We start from the raw sequence: 19,146 nt of genomic DNA on the forward strand, positions 1-19,146 counted from the left end.
CTTTTGCAAATTAGTACGATTCAAATAATTATAATAATATATTAAATTCATAATTTCAAGTATTAATATATTATAATATTATACTGTAGGTTGATGTAGAAAATAAATTGAAAACAGATAAACTAAATGCTGCAGCTACAGATTTGAGAATTGAAGTTGAAGATCCTACACTTGAGGTACCTATAATTATACATAATTATTTTATTAACAGTTATATTAATGTCGCTTAGCAAGGTTACTGTGATGTTACCTGTTAAAAATAATTGCTGTGAAAACTAATTTACAAATTTATAAAATTTAAATTCTTATGTTGATGATTCACAAATTAATTATAAATTATCTAAAAACCTTTTAAATTTTGAATTTTGATGAATGGGTAAATTTGTTGTATATTATCAAAACTTTATTTGGTTAAAACTACATAGCTATAATGATATACTTATAATTTAACATAAAAACTTGATTTTTCTAAAAAATATACATCATTTACTAGGTGTTTGAAGAAGATAAGGACTACATTAATGAATTAGAAACATATTTAAAAAATTTGAACTTATCAGAACCATATTACGAGTATATGGTAAAAAAAGAAAAATCTGGGAAATTAATTAAATTAACACACATTTGTACAATTAAGGTAAGTGTTCAGTTATTATTATGTTTAAATCTAGTTTTAAGTTTATGTAGAATCTTGCAATTTATTTTTATAACTATAGATATTGATATTTCTGCCATTAGATATTTGTTCTTATATTGGTTCAAAATGTATGGCTAGTAAAAAAAATGTATTACATATGTAACACAGTATAAGAAGTTTAAATTATGGTTTTAAACATTTGTTAAAAAATAACAGGTATTCCAAGAATAAAATGTAATGTAAGCTATGCTAAATGTATTAAAGTATTAGTATGTTTTATTAACTTGATATATTTTGAGTTTTTGTTTAAGTCTTAAAATTAAGTATTGTAGAACCAAGTTTTACAAGTATAAAATATATGTTTTATTTTCTAGGTAAATGAAAAGAGTGTTGGTAGTTCTTTCCCAGTTGATTGTAGCTCAGATGAATATGCACAAAAAGTCGCTGCAAAACGGGCTTTAACTACCTTGAAAAAACAATATGGTGAAAGTGTCATTTATCCAATTACCAATGATATCAATACAATGGCATCTTGCGTTAAAACGGTATTATAATAAAAATTAAGTATCAAATATCAGTCATTAATATATTGTATTCTGTCTTAGCTTTTAAAACAAGGATATGAAACAACTGGTATTATGAGTGATGTCTTAGAACGTTTATATAGGGAGGAATTTCATGAGAACTTGCCTGATAATTGGGATCAACTTCTGGGAGTTTTTAGTTACTTCATATTTGATAAGCTAGCACCTAATAAAGTCGTTATTTACTTTGTAATTATTTTTCTGTCAATTAAATAAAATAAAAATAAAGAATAGATTTTGAGCTATCATTGTTTATTTACTATATAGAACGAAAACGAAAGTAATCAACAAAATGGTCATGAGAATACAAATGAAGATATTGCAGATGAACAAAGCTTTGTTCCAGGTACTCCTTTATTATTTGAAGACTACGTTGAAAAATCTGTTCTTGTCTCTGCTAACTATGGTTCAGCTAGTATTTGGATACGTTTGGTTGGACAGAGTGCAGATGTAAGTATTTTTAATCATCTTGTTAATGTATAAAATAACAAAAGGTTTACCAAGAGTAAAGAATGTAAACAATAATAATATGTATTTAGGAAAACTTTATTCAAATGCAAGCAAAATTCAATGACACAATGAATACAGAAAAATTAAGTATCCCTGATCAAGTATTAGAACATGAATATTATGCTGTGCTATATAATTCTTCTTGGCATAGAGTGCAAATAATTTCTGCTACTAATGAAGATGGTACAGCTACATGTTTTATGATAGACACAGGCGAACAATTGAACATTGCCAAAGATCAGATTTGTAATCTAGAACCAATATTTATGAAACCTAAAACTCAGGTAAAATGCATGATTAAAATTTGAAAGAATAAGTTAATTGGTTAATGTTTCGATATTTATAAGATATTTAGATATGATAAAAATATAATTCATATTTAGTAATATTATCACATTCTAGATAAAAGATAATAAGATTAATAACCATTATTTCAAACAATTTGTTAGTTTTCATTTTGATATTTCTTAAAAATATTAAATATTGTATAAAGTTTTTCTTTGTGTATTAATTACAACATAGAATAGAACCTATTTTCATCTTTAAATAACTTTTTATTTCAAGGGTTTATGTGAACTTTAACTTGTTTTATTTTAGAAAATGAGAATTAAAAAAAATATATTTTCATCAACTTTTGGTTTAAATTTAAAGTTGTAAAAATATAATAAATTTCTTCAAAGTATTTGATACTTCTGTAATTATTTTGTCCATTAAGATAATGATAGTTGATGAAATGTATTTTTATTAATATAGTAATTATTATAGCTATATTTAAATTTATTAAATTTAAAACAATGAAATATATACAACTTGATTCATAATCAATACATCCTTTGCTCTGTGTTTTTAGGCAATTGAATGTACTTTAACCCGACTGGATAATTTTGGTTCATTTGATGGTTTAAAAGAGTTATTGGATGAGATGATTTTGAATAAAACATTCTTCCTTGTACCTGACTCAATTGAACTTCATCCAAGAATTACTTTATATGAAAAAGGAGGAATAAATGTAAATGATATGATCATTCAAAGATTTTTAGAAAAAACTTCTACTAAGCTACCATTATTTGAGGTAAACAATCTTATCAGCGTGTATTTTGTCTATTGTTTATGATAAAAAATTATCTTACAGGATCAAGCAATTGTGGATGGAAATGTATCATCAATTGTTGAGTCTGGCCATTTATATTTACAATTAAACATTGACGTTGTTACATCACTTGAAGAAATATTGTCAAGTATTGTCGAATTCTTGGATCCAGAATATTTTTTGAAAAGCAAAGAAGATATCATAAAAGACAAAGTTTATATAACTAAATATGAAGCTGATGACGTATGGAGTCGAGTTAAAGTTTTTGATATAATCAATGACTCTGAAGTTAGTAAAAATGATGATAAAAATATACTTAAAAGAGAAATAAAATCCGATAAATATCGTATAATTTATGAAAAAAATTTGATTCATCGCTGGATGGCTTCCTTCAATTATTTTTATCTTGTGTTTATATATTTTTTTATTGTTAGGTATATGTTAGTCATCCAATTAATTTATTATGTTAAATAAGTATGGATTATAAGTTTTTTTTTCAATAATTAAAAAAAAATATATAAAAGTCATATTTTGTTTTAATTTAATTATAGCATTGGAGTATTAATTAAAATTAATTCATGATAATTTCACTTATGTCTCATCTCCAACAATTATTTGGTCACACTGTTTATCAATCATTTGTTTGTCTTATTTTTTTTTAATTTCTTAGATACAAATACATACAATTTTTTTTTTTTATTATTGATCATATAAAACTCGGCAACTATAGCCATTAGCTACAATTTAAATTAGTTTAAAGGTATTTACAGTTTTTACAGTTTTATCTATAATGCAAAATTGAAGAATAAGTATAGTTACATTGTATATACAAATGGTTTACATATTATTATTATATTAAATTGTAGAGACCTGTCGATTTAAAAAAAAGTAACATCTTGGTGTTTTCTTCGGTTTTGGGTCCTAGCGCAACGTCAAGTGTCGTGTCTAACCCAATGATTTGTTGATCTTGTTGGTATTTGAGACATTCGATTATAATGTGTTTCACTGATAGTTGGACGTCACAGACTTTGCATGCAGGGGGTTCTTCCTTTGCCATTAGGAACCCATGTGTAAGTCGTGTATGACCGATTCTTAATCTGTCTAGTATTGTTTCTTCTATTTTTTTTTAAGAAAGTATTTATCTACCTAAGGTAGATCTTTTTATTGTGTCAAGTTTGGTGGTTTGTTGTTTCCATGTGTTGGGCCATTTTTATTGGTTATATAATTTATGTGCTTTTTTAGGTCTTTGTAGCATATTCCTGGTATAGTTTTAAATTCGGAATTTGTGGCGGCGATCTTGGACTGTTTGTCAGCTAGTTCGTTTCCTTTAATGCCAATGTGTTCGGGTACCCACATGAGAGTGATTTTTTTGTTTTAAGATAAGGCTTCATTTAATTTATTCAGTATTTTTATTGCAATCTCTCCCCGGGTTTGAATTGATTTTTTTGCTCTTTATTGTGCCAAGGGAGTCGCTGCATATTATGTGGTTGGGGTGTTCATCGTCTACGATTGTTTTAAACGCCTTGAGTATCGCTATTGCTTTGGCCGTATAAATGGAACATGTGTTTGGTAATTTCAATTATACATTTTTGTTTCTAAGTATTATTGAGATCCCTACTTGGTCTTGTGTCTTAAAGGTGTCTGTGTAAACTTCTTGGTATTTCTTCTTTCTTCTTTATAATTTCTAATATGCTTAGGAAGCTTCTTTGGTATATTTCTGGTGAAGTTTGTATTTTTAAGAATGAATTAAGTTCTATATTTATAATGTATGTGGAAGTCCATGGGGTATAGTCAATTGTTAATTCATCCAAGTTAATGTCATTTTTACCTAGTTTGTCAAATTAGTTTGGTGTTTTCGGATGACAGTGGGATGTTGTTTGATATATAGGATTTAGCTGTGTATTTAAGTGATAGATCATTTCTTTTAATTTCGGGCATGGGTTCGCCAGCTGTATTATATATGCTATATATTGGACTACTATGAAAGGCGCCTATCGCTAGCCTTAACCCAGTGTTGTTGGTATTGTCAATTGTTTTTAGGATAGATTGTAGTGCTGTTTTGTATGTATTTGATGAGCGTTCTGGAGTCGCCTCCCCAGGATGTGTATGATAGTAATTTTAAAATATTAAGTGCTTGGTTGGTAGATTTTTTTAAATACTATATATGAGTTTTCCATATAAGTCGGCAATCAAAGAATAGACAGAGTATCTTGACTGATTTTTTATTGGGAATTAGGGTATTATCTAAGGTAATTTGGAGTTCACCGACTTTCTTTTTTTTGTGAATATGATGAGGTTAGATTTTGTTGGTGAGAATTTGAATCCTGTCTTTCTTACTCATTCGGCTAAATTGTTGGTAGTTATTTAGAGATGTTTTTGCACTGAGCTTAAATTGTTGCTTCGACATGAATAGTTAAAATCGTCAGCGATAAGATTACTATGGACAAAGTCAAAAAACCTTTTTTGTTTTAAATGAACTAATTGCAATCCACTCTATATATGATATGGAAATTGTATCAATACCTAAATATGTATAATAATTAATATTCTAACCTGACATTATAAGCTAGGAATAAAGAATTAATATTGAACAATTTTAATGTTTTTAAAATTTCACTTATGGTTTAGAATACTCTGGGATCAAATATCTTAATTAATATACCTAAGCTAGGAACTAAATATCTTTTATATCTTACCTTACATTTGCAGGAGATGAAACGTTGGTGACTTAGTTTATTTTTTATGTACATGATATGTAATTTTACAAGTAAAAGTAACTTAATTGAATAATTGCCTTGCTTTTGTTTTTCAGAATCAATAGTAGTTTATTTTTCTAAGTAACCTATGTTATATTATTTTAGGCCAAGATAATGTATATAGACTATGGTAATATGGCACAATGTGAAATTACTAAATTAGCTGATTTGGAAATGTATGATCCATTGTTGACTAAGATTGCTCCTCAGGTATTCAAAAATATCCAAAATTAATATTTATGTTAGATTAAAATTATGTTTATTTAATTTTCCAGGCGATAAAAGTTTCAATGAACTTTTTACCTCCAAATACTATGACTCCAGATATTGCCAATAAGATATTTACAATTATTGGTAATAATACAGTTTTAGTAAATACAGTTAATGCACCTAACGATGATGTGCCATGCGTTCAACTTTATAAAACCGAACCTGATTCTCCTAATATACCATACTGCATTAACATACCACTATTCCAAAGGTAAAATTAATTTTAATAAAAGTACATTCTGTGACTGGCGTTACAATCACTAACTAGATCAGTGGTGAGCAAACTTTTTTAATGGGGGGCCAGAATTATAGAAAAAATGCATTTTGTGTTAAAGCTTTGAATCATATAATACTATATAGGCCATATACTATCCATATCGATGGACTCTCGGCAGGCTGGATTAAATACTTTTGTGGGCCGTACTTTGCTCATCACTGAACTAGATCAACCATAAACAGTATTAGTTATTAGAACTAGTAATGAATAAAAATGAAAAAAAAATAGACAAATATGGTACTCTATTGTACATTATGACAATTTTATCTGAACATAAACATATTTTTTAGCAATAATATATTATGTAATTAACAATTTTGTTTATTTTCAGCTTAAAGAAACAATAAATTACCACTTAAAGGACATTTAATGAATTGTTATTATTAAAATATAAATGTGTTGTTAGTTTGATCTGATGTTGTTACATTAGTTTTATATAAGTGTTATTCTAAGAAAATACTCATCATTTTTTATTATTTTTATTATTATAATTATTATTTAACATTTAAAATTATGTTCATACATGTCCAAAGACAGTTGAAGAATTTAAAACAAAATGTAATATTTGTTTCATTTGTATGTACACTTAATATTTATTTATATCAATAGCATGTACTAAATGGCTTTCAATTATGCAACATTTTAACCATATAAAAATAATTTGTATTAAGTGAAAAACAACATTATAACTTTGAATTCAATTTTTTATGACTGGGTTTTTAATATGTTTAAAATTAAGACATTAAATAATTAAAGTAACTAACATTTATTTATATATTTATCACTCTTATATTATAGTTTAATTAGTCATCTCTTGTTTGGACAACTCCTAAATTTGGAAAATTGATTAGTAATTTACGTTTTTGTTAATGCTGAGATAGTGGGATATTATTACGTTAAATAATAATTATAATTGGAGTCACTTCCTCGAATTAATTTGGGTTATTACTAGGGTGGTTTTTAGATACAGGTAGTTTATCTTATTAAATAAATGAAAAATATTTTTTTATATATAACAGTATGGATTTTTATTACAATTAACTATTAAGACGAATCAAACACAATAATTAACTAAACACTTTAGCAGTAAATTTAGAGAGTTCATTGCCTTGATCAATATCTTGTATTAAAGAGGATGCCAAGAGTTCTGGTGTTACTGGTGTTCTGAGATAATCTGAGACCAATTTTCTTGCTGGTTTGCCACCACCATATTGTAAGCATTCTGTACGTAATCGTTCACCTTGAATTCTATTTAGCGGATCATTGCTCAAAAATGAATGCCACGTGTGTGCTGCCAATGCCTTTGATACTAAATAAGAATAATACTTTGCGCCATAGCCAACAAAATGTGAAAAATGTAACTGCCATGCCTAAAAATATTTACATATTATAAATTTAAAGCTAATTTTTTTTTGAAAATTAACATATCTTACTGTGTCTTTAACATATGGCAGTCCATAATATTCTACTTGTAATTTTGCTAGCAAATCTGTTGTGCTTAATGATTGTGGTGCTTGAGTGTGGTAATATTGGTCTAGTACAGAATAAAATAGCTGCAACTGCATTTCTGAAGCAGAAAATAAATATTTGGATGCACATAACTTTTTTAACATGTCTTCCGGCATAGGTTGTCTTGTTTTAAAATGCTTGGCATAGTGTTTTATGACCTGCGGAGAATACACATTAAGAATACAAAATAGTTAAGAGAGTTATATTTGCATCTGTTGTCTTACTAACATATATCATAGTAAACTTGTGTTCAGCAGAATACAGTTTATGATGTTAGCTTTAATATTAAAGTAAATTAACCTATTATCAAATTTAAAGGTAAAAATATTATCTAGAAAATGTGCTTTTATTGATATTATCATTTTAAAATGAGTTATAGCTATGTAATACTACAACTGTAAAATATTCATAATTCGCTTTAAAATCATATCAGTAAAAACTTATGACAATTTCTAGATAATATTTTTACCTTTATAACTGATAATAGGTAAATTTACTCTAACATTAAAGCTAACATCACAATATGTGTTCTGCTTAACGCAAATTTGCTATGACGTATGTTAGTAAGTCAAAGACAACATGTATGGTTTAATGTATTAATGCTATACAGGATATATAACTCCTATATTTGACATTATTGCATTTGTCAAATAGTCAAGTTACACTCTGTATATTATTATTACATTATTATTAGTTTACTTGTGGTTGTGTAGCATAATATTCCATTAAAACCGATGGAAATTCTGCTAAGTCTGTAGCACAACGTGTACCATTGACATGTTGATAACGTGTTCGGCCTAACATAGAATGTATTGCGTGTCCAAACTCATGAAATAAATTTTCAACAGAACCTGGATGCAAAAGTACTGGACCAAGATTGTCACGCCACACCACATTTAACATAACAACAACAATTGGGGTCTAATACAACAATAAATTTTAGCATTATTATTACATATTAATTTTGTAATTTATGGATAATATTTACTTGATAAGAATTATCGGGTAATTGTCGTCCTCCTCTAACAACATAATGTGAATCATTGTGTAGTTTTCCTGTTCTTTCAAAGAAATCACAGTAAATGTATCCAAGTAAGCCTTCAGTGCTATGAGTAACTAAAAACAAAATATTTGTTAAATTAAAAAAAATTAGTTAAGAAATTGAAATTATATTTTTACCAGCCAACTTGTATACTTGTTCCGCCCACCCTTCACCTGGCTTAATATCTTCGAATATCAAATTTATATTGTATAAACTATTGAAAATCATATTCAAACCTTCCATACAATCTCCTAAAGAAAAATATGCCGCATAATCAATCATTGCATATTCAAGATGGTTTTGTTTAATCTTGTTAGTCAAATACTGAACATCCCACGGTGATACAATCTAAACAAATAAAAACAATTATTTGTAGTTTGTAAATATGACAATGGGCAATTAAATTAATTGTGTGAGAAACTTTTTAAGGATTGGGAATAATTACATCATTGTTATTGGCTCTTTTCATAGTTTTATAATCAAAAACTGACCGAATCCTTAACTCTGTATTAAGGATGTTTAGAAATTCCATAACAAAACTAGGATTTTCTGCTATGCTGTTTTTCAGGGCTCTTTAAAATAACAAAAATGTAAACATCAATAATTTATACTTGTACATAACTTCTCAATTCTCACCTATGAGCATAAGATGGAAATCCACAAGTTAGAGCCAATTTATGACGGCTTTCTAAAAGATTGTCTAACAACTCTTCTGATTCAGAATTTGGACCATTGTAAGCTTTGAATGCAGCTTCTCTCAAAATTGGATCTTCAGAATGAGAACTAGGATGTCTAATTATTAATTTCCCTTCTGAGTTATACATATACCTAATCAATAACAAACAATTAGCTAATTTGTTAAATATACTTTAAATGTACAGTTATACTCTTTAGAAAGAACTTTAGAAACAACATCGGGCAATTCAGTTGGATCTACAATTCTAGGTTTTTCTACTGCAACCATAAATCGCTGTCCAGTAATCAAAATAAAATTATTCAAATTGACCACATATTTTCTTTTCTTTTCTTCTAAATGTATGCCATTCAATTCAAAATCAAATAAAAATAATTCACCAACATGTTTATCCTCTTCAGTCATAGGGTGTTTATCACCATTTAGGATTACTTGTTTTAAATTTGTATATAAATCTTTGTTAGTATTTAATCTAAAAGATAAATATTGTAAGTAAAAGCAAATTTAAAACTGAGATATAGTATTTACTTTTCTACAATTGTATTCATAGAAATACAGCAATCCTCAGCAGCAGCAACAAATGATTTGTCTGGATGTGCTGTACGAATGAATTCAGCCATATCAGCAAGACAACAAAGACTATTGGACAGCTGGTCAAAAATTGTCACCAGATTTCTTTTACTATTAAATGACAATAAATTATAATGTATATAATTGGACTAAATGTTAAGTTAATTAATTGAAAAAATCTATTAATGTTATTATTCACTTGATACTCAGAAAAAACTTAAATTTATTTGATAACAATGTTTAAAAAAAATTATAATAACTGGATGTCTGGATAAAATTGAATATACTTTTGTACTAAATAATATTTTAATGTTAATATTATCATATATATATTTTAAGGAATTATTTAGTATAAGGTTACTAGATTATATTTTCCTGAAACCAGGACATTTTGAATGGATATAAAAATAAATAATATTTACTTTTTTTGATCATTATATTTTTAATAATGAGATGTATGCAAGCAATATTATACAAAAACCTATTATTTATAAATTATGATTACATGTTTTCACAATTTTATGGCTAAAGTCAGTAAAAAAAAAAAACAAAACATTGTAAAAATAATTCATCGATCACTCTTCAGAACTTTTGAAGTCCAGGGATTCTTCTGTGGATTTTAATTAATATTTGGCTGATCCATGAACTTGTTTTATTAAAAATTTGTTTTCCAAAATTTAGTCGTAGAATTCTTCTGAACATGTATTAAAGATGAAATTACATTTCTTTAAAATGAAAAGCTTATACTATTTTTATATCAAGTTTATTTCTTGAATTTGTCTAAGTGCTGTTCATGAGTGAAAGTATACGTTCTACTGCTACATTTGAACTCGGCAAAACAAAACTAAATTCAACAACTTTTTTGTTAAATCTATAATGTGTAGGACGATAATGTTTTCTCCTAATTGAAACCGATATTGTACCAAGTAAAATTTTAAAACATGGACAAATCACTGTCCTGAAACGCTTGGTTAAAAATCAGCAGTGTCGCCGCAAAACCGTGATCCTACTTTAGTACTATAAAAAGTTTGTTATTAAACATACTAGAATTAATGTTTAATTAGATCTAATAATCATACTTTAAATGTATTTATATTTTCTTAGCACATGTCATTGAATATTATGAAGTAATAAGTATACCGATTAGGATTGCATATTTCATCAACAAAATTATCACAATCTATTTTTGTACGCTCCTTGAATGCATAAAATCCCTCAAATGATATCAATTCTGATGCACCGAAAAGCCCCTAAACAATAATATTTCAATTATGTAATTAGTATTTAGTTAGCATTACAAAATTAATGTACAAGTCTTACAGTTTGGTTTTTGACAAAATATTTGAACTTTGGCTTTGGTTGATTGAAAAGTTCAAACAACGGCTTAGCCAGAGCAACGCTGTACTTCTTTGCGCACCGTACGTCATGAATTGTCTTACGTAGAATCATATTTTGTAGCTTATACGTAAAAAGATTTACTCTTCACGTTCAATATTCATACGATATTTAACTAACAGATGTCGAACGCATCCTGTTTTGTGTTAATTTTATCGTTTGGTACCACAACAAAATATGTAATGTTTTAGTGTTACTTTAGCGTTTAGCGATGTGTGGTGATAGTTTTATAAAAAATATTGCTAAAATCAAAGTGAGCGCAATTAATTCAAAAAATTATGTATAAAAATTAGAAACACTGAACGACTGGGCAATAAGCGGATCTCGATTATATAGTTCCTAATTCAACGATTTGATTTTATACTCGATTTTAATGCTGAATGTCTGTAGTTCTCTACTCTGTAGTCTGAATTATGATCTATGAATCTTGATATTATCATGTGCATCAATGCTAAGACGGCGGGGAATCATGGACCAGTCGTGCCTCCAGACTCTAATACCGCCTTATTTTATATTACTGATATGAGATAATGAGTAATGGTACTAATGATAACAGAGAAAAGCATTTTCTTTCGTTACTACCATCATTTTTAATCATTTTTGTAGTTTTGTACCAATTTTTTTTTTTTGTTTCGTTATAATTTTGTCCTCTTTTTGTTATATTTATGTATTTTTATATAATAAATACATATATATTTTGTTGTTTATAAATAAATAACAAAACAGATTAATATATGTCGAATTCACAATCTGTATTTAATTTCTGCCATGTTAATTACAAGACCCCTGACAAGATGATGTCTTCAAAGAGGTAAATGTTGAAATATCAACTATTTATTTTTTAACGGTTAGCTAATGTGTGATTTTTTTTTCTATTCAAGTGAATTGAAAAAATTGTCTGAAGAAAGCTTAACCAGGCAGCCAGAAGAAGTGTTTGACATTATTTGTAAACTTGGAGAAGGGTAATATGGTTATGATGATAGTGGAATAAAATTTAAAGCTATCTAACTTCTGTTTGTTCTTAGTTCCTATGGAAGTGTATTTAAAGCACTGCACAAAGAGTCTGGTCAAGTACTTGCTATTAAGCAAGTACCGGTCGATACAGATCTTCAGGAAATTATAAAAGAAATATCCATTATGCAACAATGCGATAGCCCCTACGTAGTTAAATACTATGGTTCATATTTTAAGAATACTGATTTATGGGTAAAAATAATATTTTAATTATTTTATATTATTTTATTTTTTCTAAAAATATTGAGTTCTTTTATATTTTAAAGATTGTTATGGAATATTGTGGTGCTGGTTCAGTATCTGACATTATGAGATTAAGAAAAAAGACACTGTCAGAAGACGAAATAGCTACTATATTATCAGATACACTTAAAGGATTGGAGTACTTACATTTAAGAAGAAAAATACATAGGGATATTAAAGCTGGTAATATATTGTTAAATTCCGAAGGACATGCTAAACTAGCTGATTTTGGGGTTGCAGGACAGCTAACTGTAAGTTTATATTAAATGTATAAAGGCATAGGCACAAATAGTCTATGAATTATTATTATTATTATTTAGGATACAATGGCCAAAAGAAATACTGTAATAGGAACTCCATTTTGGATGGCACCTGAAGTAATCCAAGAAATAGGATATGATTGTGTTGCTGATATGTGGAGCTTAGGTATATTAATTAACTAGCTTATAAAAAATAACTTCATAATAAATTAAGTACTTGAATATAGAATTATTATGCATTTCAATAATAATGATTTTTATTATATATTAGGGATAACTGCATTGGAAATGGCTGAAGGCAAACCTCCATACGGTGATATACATCCAATGCGCGCCATATTCATGATACCAACTAAACCACCACCTTCATTTAGAGAACCAGATAAGTGGTCTCCAGAATTTATTGATTTTGTTAGTCAATGTTTGATTAAAAACCCAGAGGAACGAGCGACAGCTACAAAAATGTTGGATCATGAATTTATTGGTAAGAAAATAATGTATTTTTCATATTTTAATTCATAAAAATAGTAAGTTTAAATATTTTTAATTAACCAAATGTTTTATTTTTGATTATTTTTCTTATTAAAAATTAGGTAATGCAAAGCCACCAGAAATTTTAAGTCAGATGATTGCCGAAGCTAGAGAAATTCGAGAGAATCAAACTCTCCGTTCTAATTCATGTAAAGTAACATCAGCTGAACATAAAGATCAAAACTCTAAAGTAATTTGCTTAGATGAATACAAATTAAAAATATTTTTTTTAAACCTTAATTAAATAATTAATACCTTTAAATTTGCAATTTAATATCATATAATTTGAATATAAAGTTAATGATAAAAAGATTTTTTAAATCTATATATAAATTTACAATTTATAACCTATTATCAGCCATTTTATCTATAAAATGAATCTTTTCAACTAATCATAAAGATATTGGAACTTTATATTTTTTATTTGGTATTTGATCAGGTATAATCGGATCATCTCTTAGAATTTTAATTCGACTTGAATTAAGACAAATTAATTCAATTATCAATAATAATCAATTATATAATGTAATTGTTACAATTCATGCTTTTATTATAATTTTTTTTATAACTATACCAATTGTTATTGGTGGTTTCGGAAATTGATTAATCCCTATAATAATAGGAATAATAATTCCTATTATTATTCAATATACCCACTTATTTATAATATGTGAGTATATTGATTAAATTATTTGTTTAGGAAGATGATATTGACAGTCGTACAATGATAGTAGATGATAGTACTCTTGTACCAGATAAATCAAAAGGGACAAGTTTAAAAAGTAATTCAGTTATAGAAGAATTGAGAACAATGGTAATTAATAGTGATGGAGAAGATGATTCCACAATGAAAAGTATGTGCATCAAATAACTTTTATGTTTAAAACGAGTTATTATTTTGTAAAATATGATTGGCATTTTAGGACATGATACAGGACCTGAAGAATCGGGTAAAAAGTATAGACCCTTATTTTTAGATCATTTTGATAAAAAAATTGCAGAAAAATCAAAAGTAATTATTAATAACTACTAGTTTTAATTAATTTTAATTATTATTATTCATATACCTCATATTTTTTACTCTATAGAATCTTGATAATTATTTATAGTATTATTGATATTATTATTATTGTCACTATTAATTTAGAATGATAATTTTGAGTCAGAAAACAAATTATTTGACGATGGACCAGATTCTGCTCAAGACATTTCTCAGGTAATGTATATTATACTTTTATTATATTATAATTAATTAACACATTGAAAATATATATAATTTTATTTTATTACTACTTTAGAATGACGAATGTGAAAAAACTATAACTTCACATCAATTTCCTATGCCGCAAATAAATTGTAGACCTGACGTTAATGCACCTCCAACTCTTCATCAAAACCGACACTACTCACCAATTGTTGATGGAGACTTTGAATTTGTAAGTTTTATTTATATGTCTATAATAGTTAAGAGATTTATTTTAATAGTTTTATTTAATTCTTGAATTAAATTAATTTTCATTCTTTTGGTTAAAAGTCACAGCTATGTAAATGTAGTAGTAAATCATCATTAGAGACAATAAGACAGTGTCAATCCTTATTTATTATAAATTAATTATTAATAAAATATTTAAGATTTTTGAATTGCTATTAATAGGGCTGTGAATTTAATGCACTAAAAAACCTTAAAAAATGAATTTAAAATGCCAAAAATTATAGTACCAAATGCACTTAAAATGGTTTTTAATTTAATTTTTATACTTAGATTGATATAGTATATTATATTATATATTATATATTATTATTTAGTATATTATAATATGCATAAAAAAAAAAAAACTATAAAGTTGATTAATTTGAATTTTTATTTTTATTTTGAAGTTCATTGATCTGCTATTTGTCAGAAACATTTTTTTAAATTTTTAAAAAGTTTTCAAAGTTATTAATGGAATTTAATTAAAAATACCAAAATATGAACTATAAAAAGAAAATATGATCTAAAATAGGCAAAAAATGACCTAAAAAATTAAAAAACATCAACAAATGCAAAATAAAAGTTTCATAAATAGATTTGTGTTATATAATTCAAATTATGTACTTACAAAGCTACGTTTTACAACCACCAAAAAAAAATGCATTTTCCTACAAGTTCATAGCCCTAGCTATAAAAATAATTTTAACATAAACATATATAATTTTAATTTTTTAATTTTTATAATATAGTTAAGGTATTTAACTTTTGATGACTTGCAACAACGAATGTCCAATTTGGATTCTGACATGGAACGTGAAATTGATGAGCTACGACGTCGCTATCAAACAAAACGCCAACCAATACTAGATGCTATGGATCAGAAGCGTAAACGACAACAAAATTTTTGAAATATTTAATTCTGTACAGTTTAACATTAAAGTTACAAAGAAATTGATGGCTGACCTCAGATTTTCCCTAATTTAGGTGCTACATAATATGTATGCCAATTCAGTTGCATGGCAGGTAATATTTTATAAGCCCAACTTCCCAATAATTTTTGAAACATGATATTATAACTGATAAATTGATTTATAAATTATTATAATAATAGCCTTAAAAAATATCTAAGTCATTTATTCTGTCTTAAGTATTATTATAGGACAAGTTATTTTAATCTAATAGTATCAAAAGTACAATTTTGTAGTATAATAAGTATATAAATCAAGTATAATTTCTACACAACTACCTATCCATGTTTGTTTTAAAGATTTAATAAAGTGTTCAAATACCTTTATATTTTATTTTTCATTAATATTAATTACCAAAAATAGTATAAGAAATTATTTAAAAGATATAGTAATATAACATGGTAATCATGTATTAAGTCATGTATTGATCAATTACCACTATAGGATATAATTTTAGTTTTATATATATAAAATTAACATTTTCCAATAATTTTTGGTCTTCCTTCATTTTCCTTTCATTTTTAATTAACATAATATTTTTATAAGAAATAATGATAGCCTTTGTCATTAATTTATAGTTTATTATCTCATTGATGATATATATTAATCTAATATTGAATAATAATTCATTATATTTTTAAGCTTAAATATATAGTATTTAAAAAAAAATCAAAATATATTTTGTCTATGTTCTTGCATGGAAAGAACTTATACTTAGTATAATTTAAATGTGATTGGCCTATAGTTGTGTTTAAAATTATTGAATTCAATATAATTCATAACTAAAATTCAGAAAAAGTCATATATATATTTTTTTTTATCATTTAACAACTAAATAAGATATTTTGGAATTGCTTGGCTAAATAAAAATGACTGCACAAATCAAATTTAATTAGGTATATTTTAACTAAATTTTTTTTATTTAATTGGAGCAATATAAAAATCATGTACTAAAATGTTAAAAGTGTAGACAGGACAGGGTGCAAAAGTTGTAACCATAATCGAGATTCAAAGACTGGTTATTACTTATTATTATCATTTTTTTTAATTGATTTGCATTTTCAGTCCATTTCTTTAAATTATGATTATTGTCTCATGTAGGTAATCAACCCAACCCAACTATTTCTATACTACTATACTAGTGTAATAATAAAATAATAAAAAAAGACTGACTGGAAATTGAAATCATTAGATCTAATAAATGTTTATGTAATTGTAAAAACCAATAATTGTTTTTGGTTACATACATTTCAGTAAAAAAAAAAAAAAGTTTCTGGTCAAAAATGAATTATTATCTTAATGTAATGTATTGCATTTTATTTGTTTTATTGTTGTTATTTTATGTTAATGTGCTTTCAATTTAATTACATTTTTTTTTTTAATATTTATGTGAGTTTAATGAAGTAAAATCTTGGTAACAAGGTTGTTATATTTTAAATAAACAATAAATATTTATTTATTTAGATACATGTTTATTGTGTAACACTTGTATTTTTGATATGTAACAAAGCAACTACTTTAGTTTCAAATTAATTTTATAAAACTTTGATTGAAATATGGTAATTTTTGTTAACATTTCTTTAAGAAATTAAAAATAAAAATTATAATGCTTTTAATTGATTTAGTACAATACTTTGTCAACTGTATATTTTTATTACTAAACTTGTAAAATCAATTTTGCTTGGGAAATTTATAAAAATGTAGGTTACTTAATGATTTTACTATGACTTATAAAATAGTTTATTCTATTATTAACTAATTTGTTAAAATTTAAAATACACGTTTGTCTTATGAACAACTTAAAATTTACCTCATATTAAATTACATAAATTGCTCAAAATTTCCCATTTTAGTATATAATATTTACCATTAAAAATATTTTACTATGTGCCTAATGTACTAATGTGTTATATTAACATTTTTTTTTTTTGTGAAAAATTTATTTTTAACAAACATAATGTTAACTGTATTGTGATAGTTGTACAACTATTTCTGTAGTATTATATTAATTAAACATGGTTCGATTGGTTATATTATTATTATTATTATATGTCTACAATAACATTACATTAAACTTGCACATACCGACCTGTGTATTATAACAATTTGCTGTGTTTTTATTGTAATTACCTGTTTAAATTTTTAGTTTTAGTTTTTAAAACAACATATTAAATTCTTAACAATTCTGATATAAATAAAGTTAAGGTTTGATGTTTGATCTAGTCACATGAGTTATATGCTATTATATTGACTATTCTAATATTCTTTTATATTTTACTGTTAACGAAATAATTAGAAAATAAAAAATAACAATTTTGTGCAATTCATATTGTTGAGCTATTATAGTATTATATTAACATACTGACATGGACCAATTTTCAAACGAATCATACATCAAATTGTTTCTTATTTATTAGTTCTACATTTGTTCATATTATGTTATATATACATAGTAATATATTCCGTGTAAATTAGGATGACGACGGGCAGCCGACGATTTAGTGTTTTACGCGCGCAGCCAGCTTCCTGATTGATTCTTCAAATTCCCATTCACCATCATGATCTACATATACATGCGCAAAACGGTAACATTCTTTCGTAGGATATATTACCTACACGCTGAATATGGTAGCATCAGTTATTTAAGGATAAAGATTGATGTCAATTTGATTGGGGCTCAACTCGTCTTTAGTCTAATGTAAAATATGAACATGTAAGATTATTTAATTTAATAATTTAGCAATCCCGCACTCACATTTATAGACACGGTCTCGTTCAAGGTCGGACTAGCCTATAGTATAAACGTGCAATTGCATAGTAGGCCCTCAAACGTGTGGGCACTCAGAGCTGTACCGAACATTCTTTTTTATGAGTTTTTTTTACTATATTGCATAGTAGGTTTCTTTGAGCTAGTCCTACCCTGGTCTCGTCTATTGCGCGGGGTCGTCTGTAAATATAGTTGCGGCCAAACGAATGTACGAATTGCTTACCACATTTTGCAAAATGATTTTACATTTACAGCAATAGCTACTCGCAATTATTAAATTAAGTTCAATTTATTCTGTGATCACACTGAGTTTTTATCAAAACAATATCTTTGATTATCCTGGTACTTACCTAGTCTATCTGTCATAATATATTCATTGTACAATAATACAATACGGTTGGATTGGAGACTATAAAAAAAAAATTCTTCCGCTATTGATTTGTGCACGTTACCTAAAATATCGAGTTTTTATCAGGTGGTAGTGGAATCGCCAATCGCACGTTCGTTTGCCCACAGCTCTAGTTATTTTGAGTGAGGCCTCGCCCAGTGCTGTCCGTG

At 26.4% G+C, this 19,146-nt stretch overlaps 3 protein-coding genes across 6 annotated transcripts in view; 2 read left to right on the top strand and 1 right to left on the bottom strand.

The window, feature by feature from the left end:
- The window catches only part of LOC113550159 (tudor domain-containing protein 7-like), a 26,203-nt gene extending 19,066 nt beyond the window's left edge, over positions 1 to 7,137 (top strand). For all 4 annotated transcript variants that reach the window (XM_026951849.1, XM_026951856.1, XM_026951872.1 and 1 more), the window contains 11 exons: positions 90 to 176; positions 494 to 637; positions 1,012 to 1,182; positions 1,243 to 1,410; positions 1,489 to 1,671; positions 1,761 to 2,015; positions 2,582 to 2,803; positions 2,864 to 3,109; positions 5,683 to 5,787; positions 5,853 to 6,058; positions 6,456 to 7,137. In XM_026951849.1, coding sequence (XP_026807650.1) covers positions 90 to 176; positions 494 to 637; positions 1,012 to 1,182; positions 1,243 to 1,410; positions 1,489 to 1,671; positions 1,761 to 2,015; positions 2,582 to 2,803; positions 2,864 to 3,109; positions 5,683 to 5,787; positions 5,853 to 6,058; positions 6,456 to 6,471 — 1,803 coding nt within the window. In that variant the 3' untranslated portion in view covers positions 6,472 to 7,137. The remainder of the gene's footprint in view (positions 1 to 89; positions 177 to 493; positions 638 to 1,011; positions 1,183 to 1,242; positions 1,411 to 1,488; positions 1,672 to 1,760; positions 2,016 to 2,581; positions 2,804 to 2,863; positions 3,110 to 5,682; positions 5,788 to 5,852; positions 6,059 to 6,455) is intronic.
- LOC113550179 (mitochondrial intermediate peptidase) lies at positions 7,057 to 11,388 on the bottom strand. The gene is made up of 11 exons (XM_026951882.1): positions 11,260 to 11,388; positions 11,080 to 11,189; positions 9,898 to 10,050; positions 9,563 to 9,841; positions 9,312 to 9,503; positions 9,121 to 9,247; positions 8,813 to 9,023; positions 8,622 to 8,749; positions 8,333 to 8,554; positions 7,558 to 7,791; positions 7,057 to 7,494 (listed from the first exon to the last, which is right to left on the bottom strand). Exons 1-11 carry the CDS (start codon positions 11,386 to 11,388, stop codon positions 7,192 to 7,194), a joined length of 2,088 nt encoding a protein of 695 aa, XP_026807683.1. The 3' UTR covers positions 7,057 to 7,191.
- Positions 11,389 to 11,961: 573 nt separating this feature from the next.
- On the top strand, positions 11,962 to 16,179 carry LOC113560795 (serine/threonine-protein kinase 3). Its single transcript, XM_026966867.1, has 12 exons — positions 11,962 to 12,145; positions 12,216 to 12,296; positions 12,360 to 12,540; positions 12,615 to 12,842; positions 12,912 to 13,017; positions 13,123 to 13,335; positions 13,445 to 13,572; positions 14,083 to 14,236; positions 14,306 to 14,394; positions 14,530 to 14,598; positions 14,681 to 14,818; positions 15,603 to 16,179. The coding sequence occupies exons 1-12, from the start codon at positions 12,069 to 12,071 to the stop codon at positions 15,759 to 15,761; spliced, it is 1,623 nt and encodes a 540-aa protein (XP_026822668.1). The 5' UTR covers positions 11,962 to 12,068; the 3' UTR covers positions 15,762 to 16,179.
- The last annotated feature ends 2,967 nt before the right edge of the window (positions 16,180 to 19,146 follow it).

This window comes from Rhopalosiphum maidis, chromosome 4 (assembly GCF_003676215.2).
Source record: "Rhopalosiphum maidis isolate BTI-1 chromosome 4, ASM367621v3, whole genome shotgun sequence".
NCBI lineage: Eukaryota > Metazoa > Arthropoda > Insecta > Hemiptera > Aphididae > Rhopalosiphum > Rhopalosiphum maidis.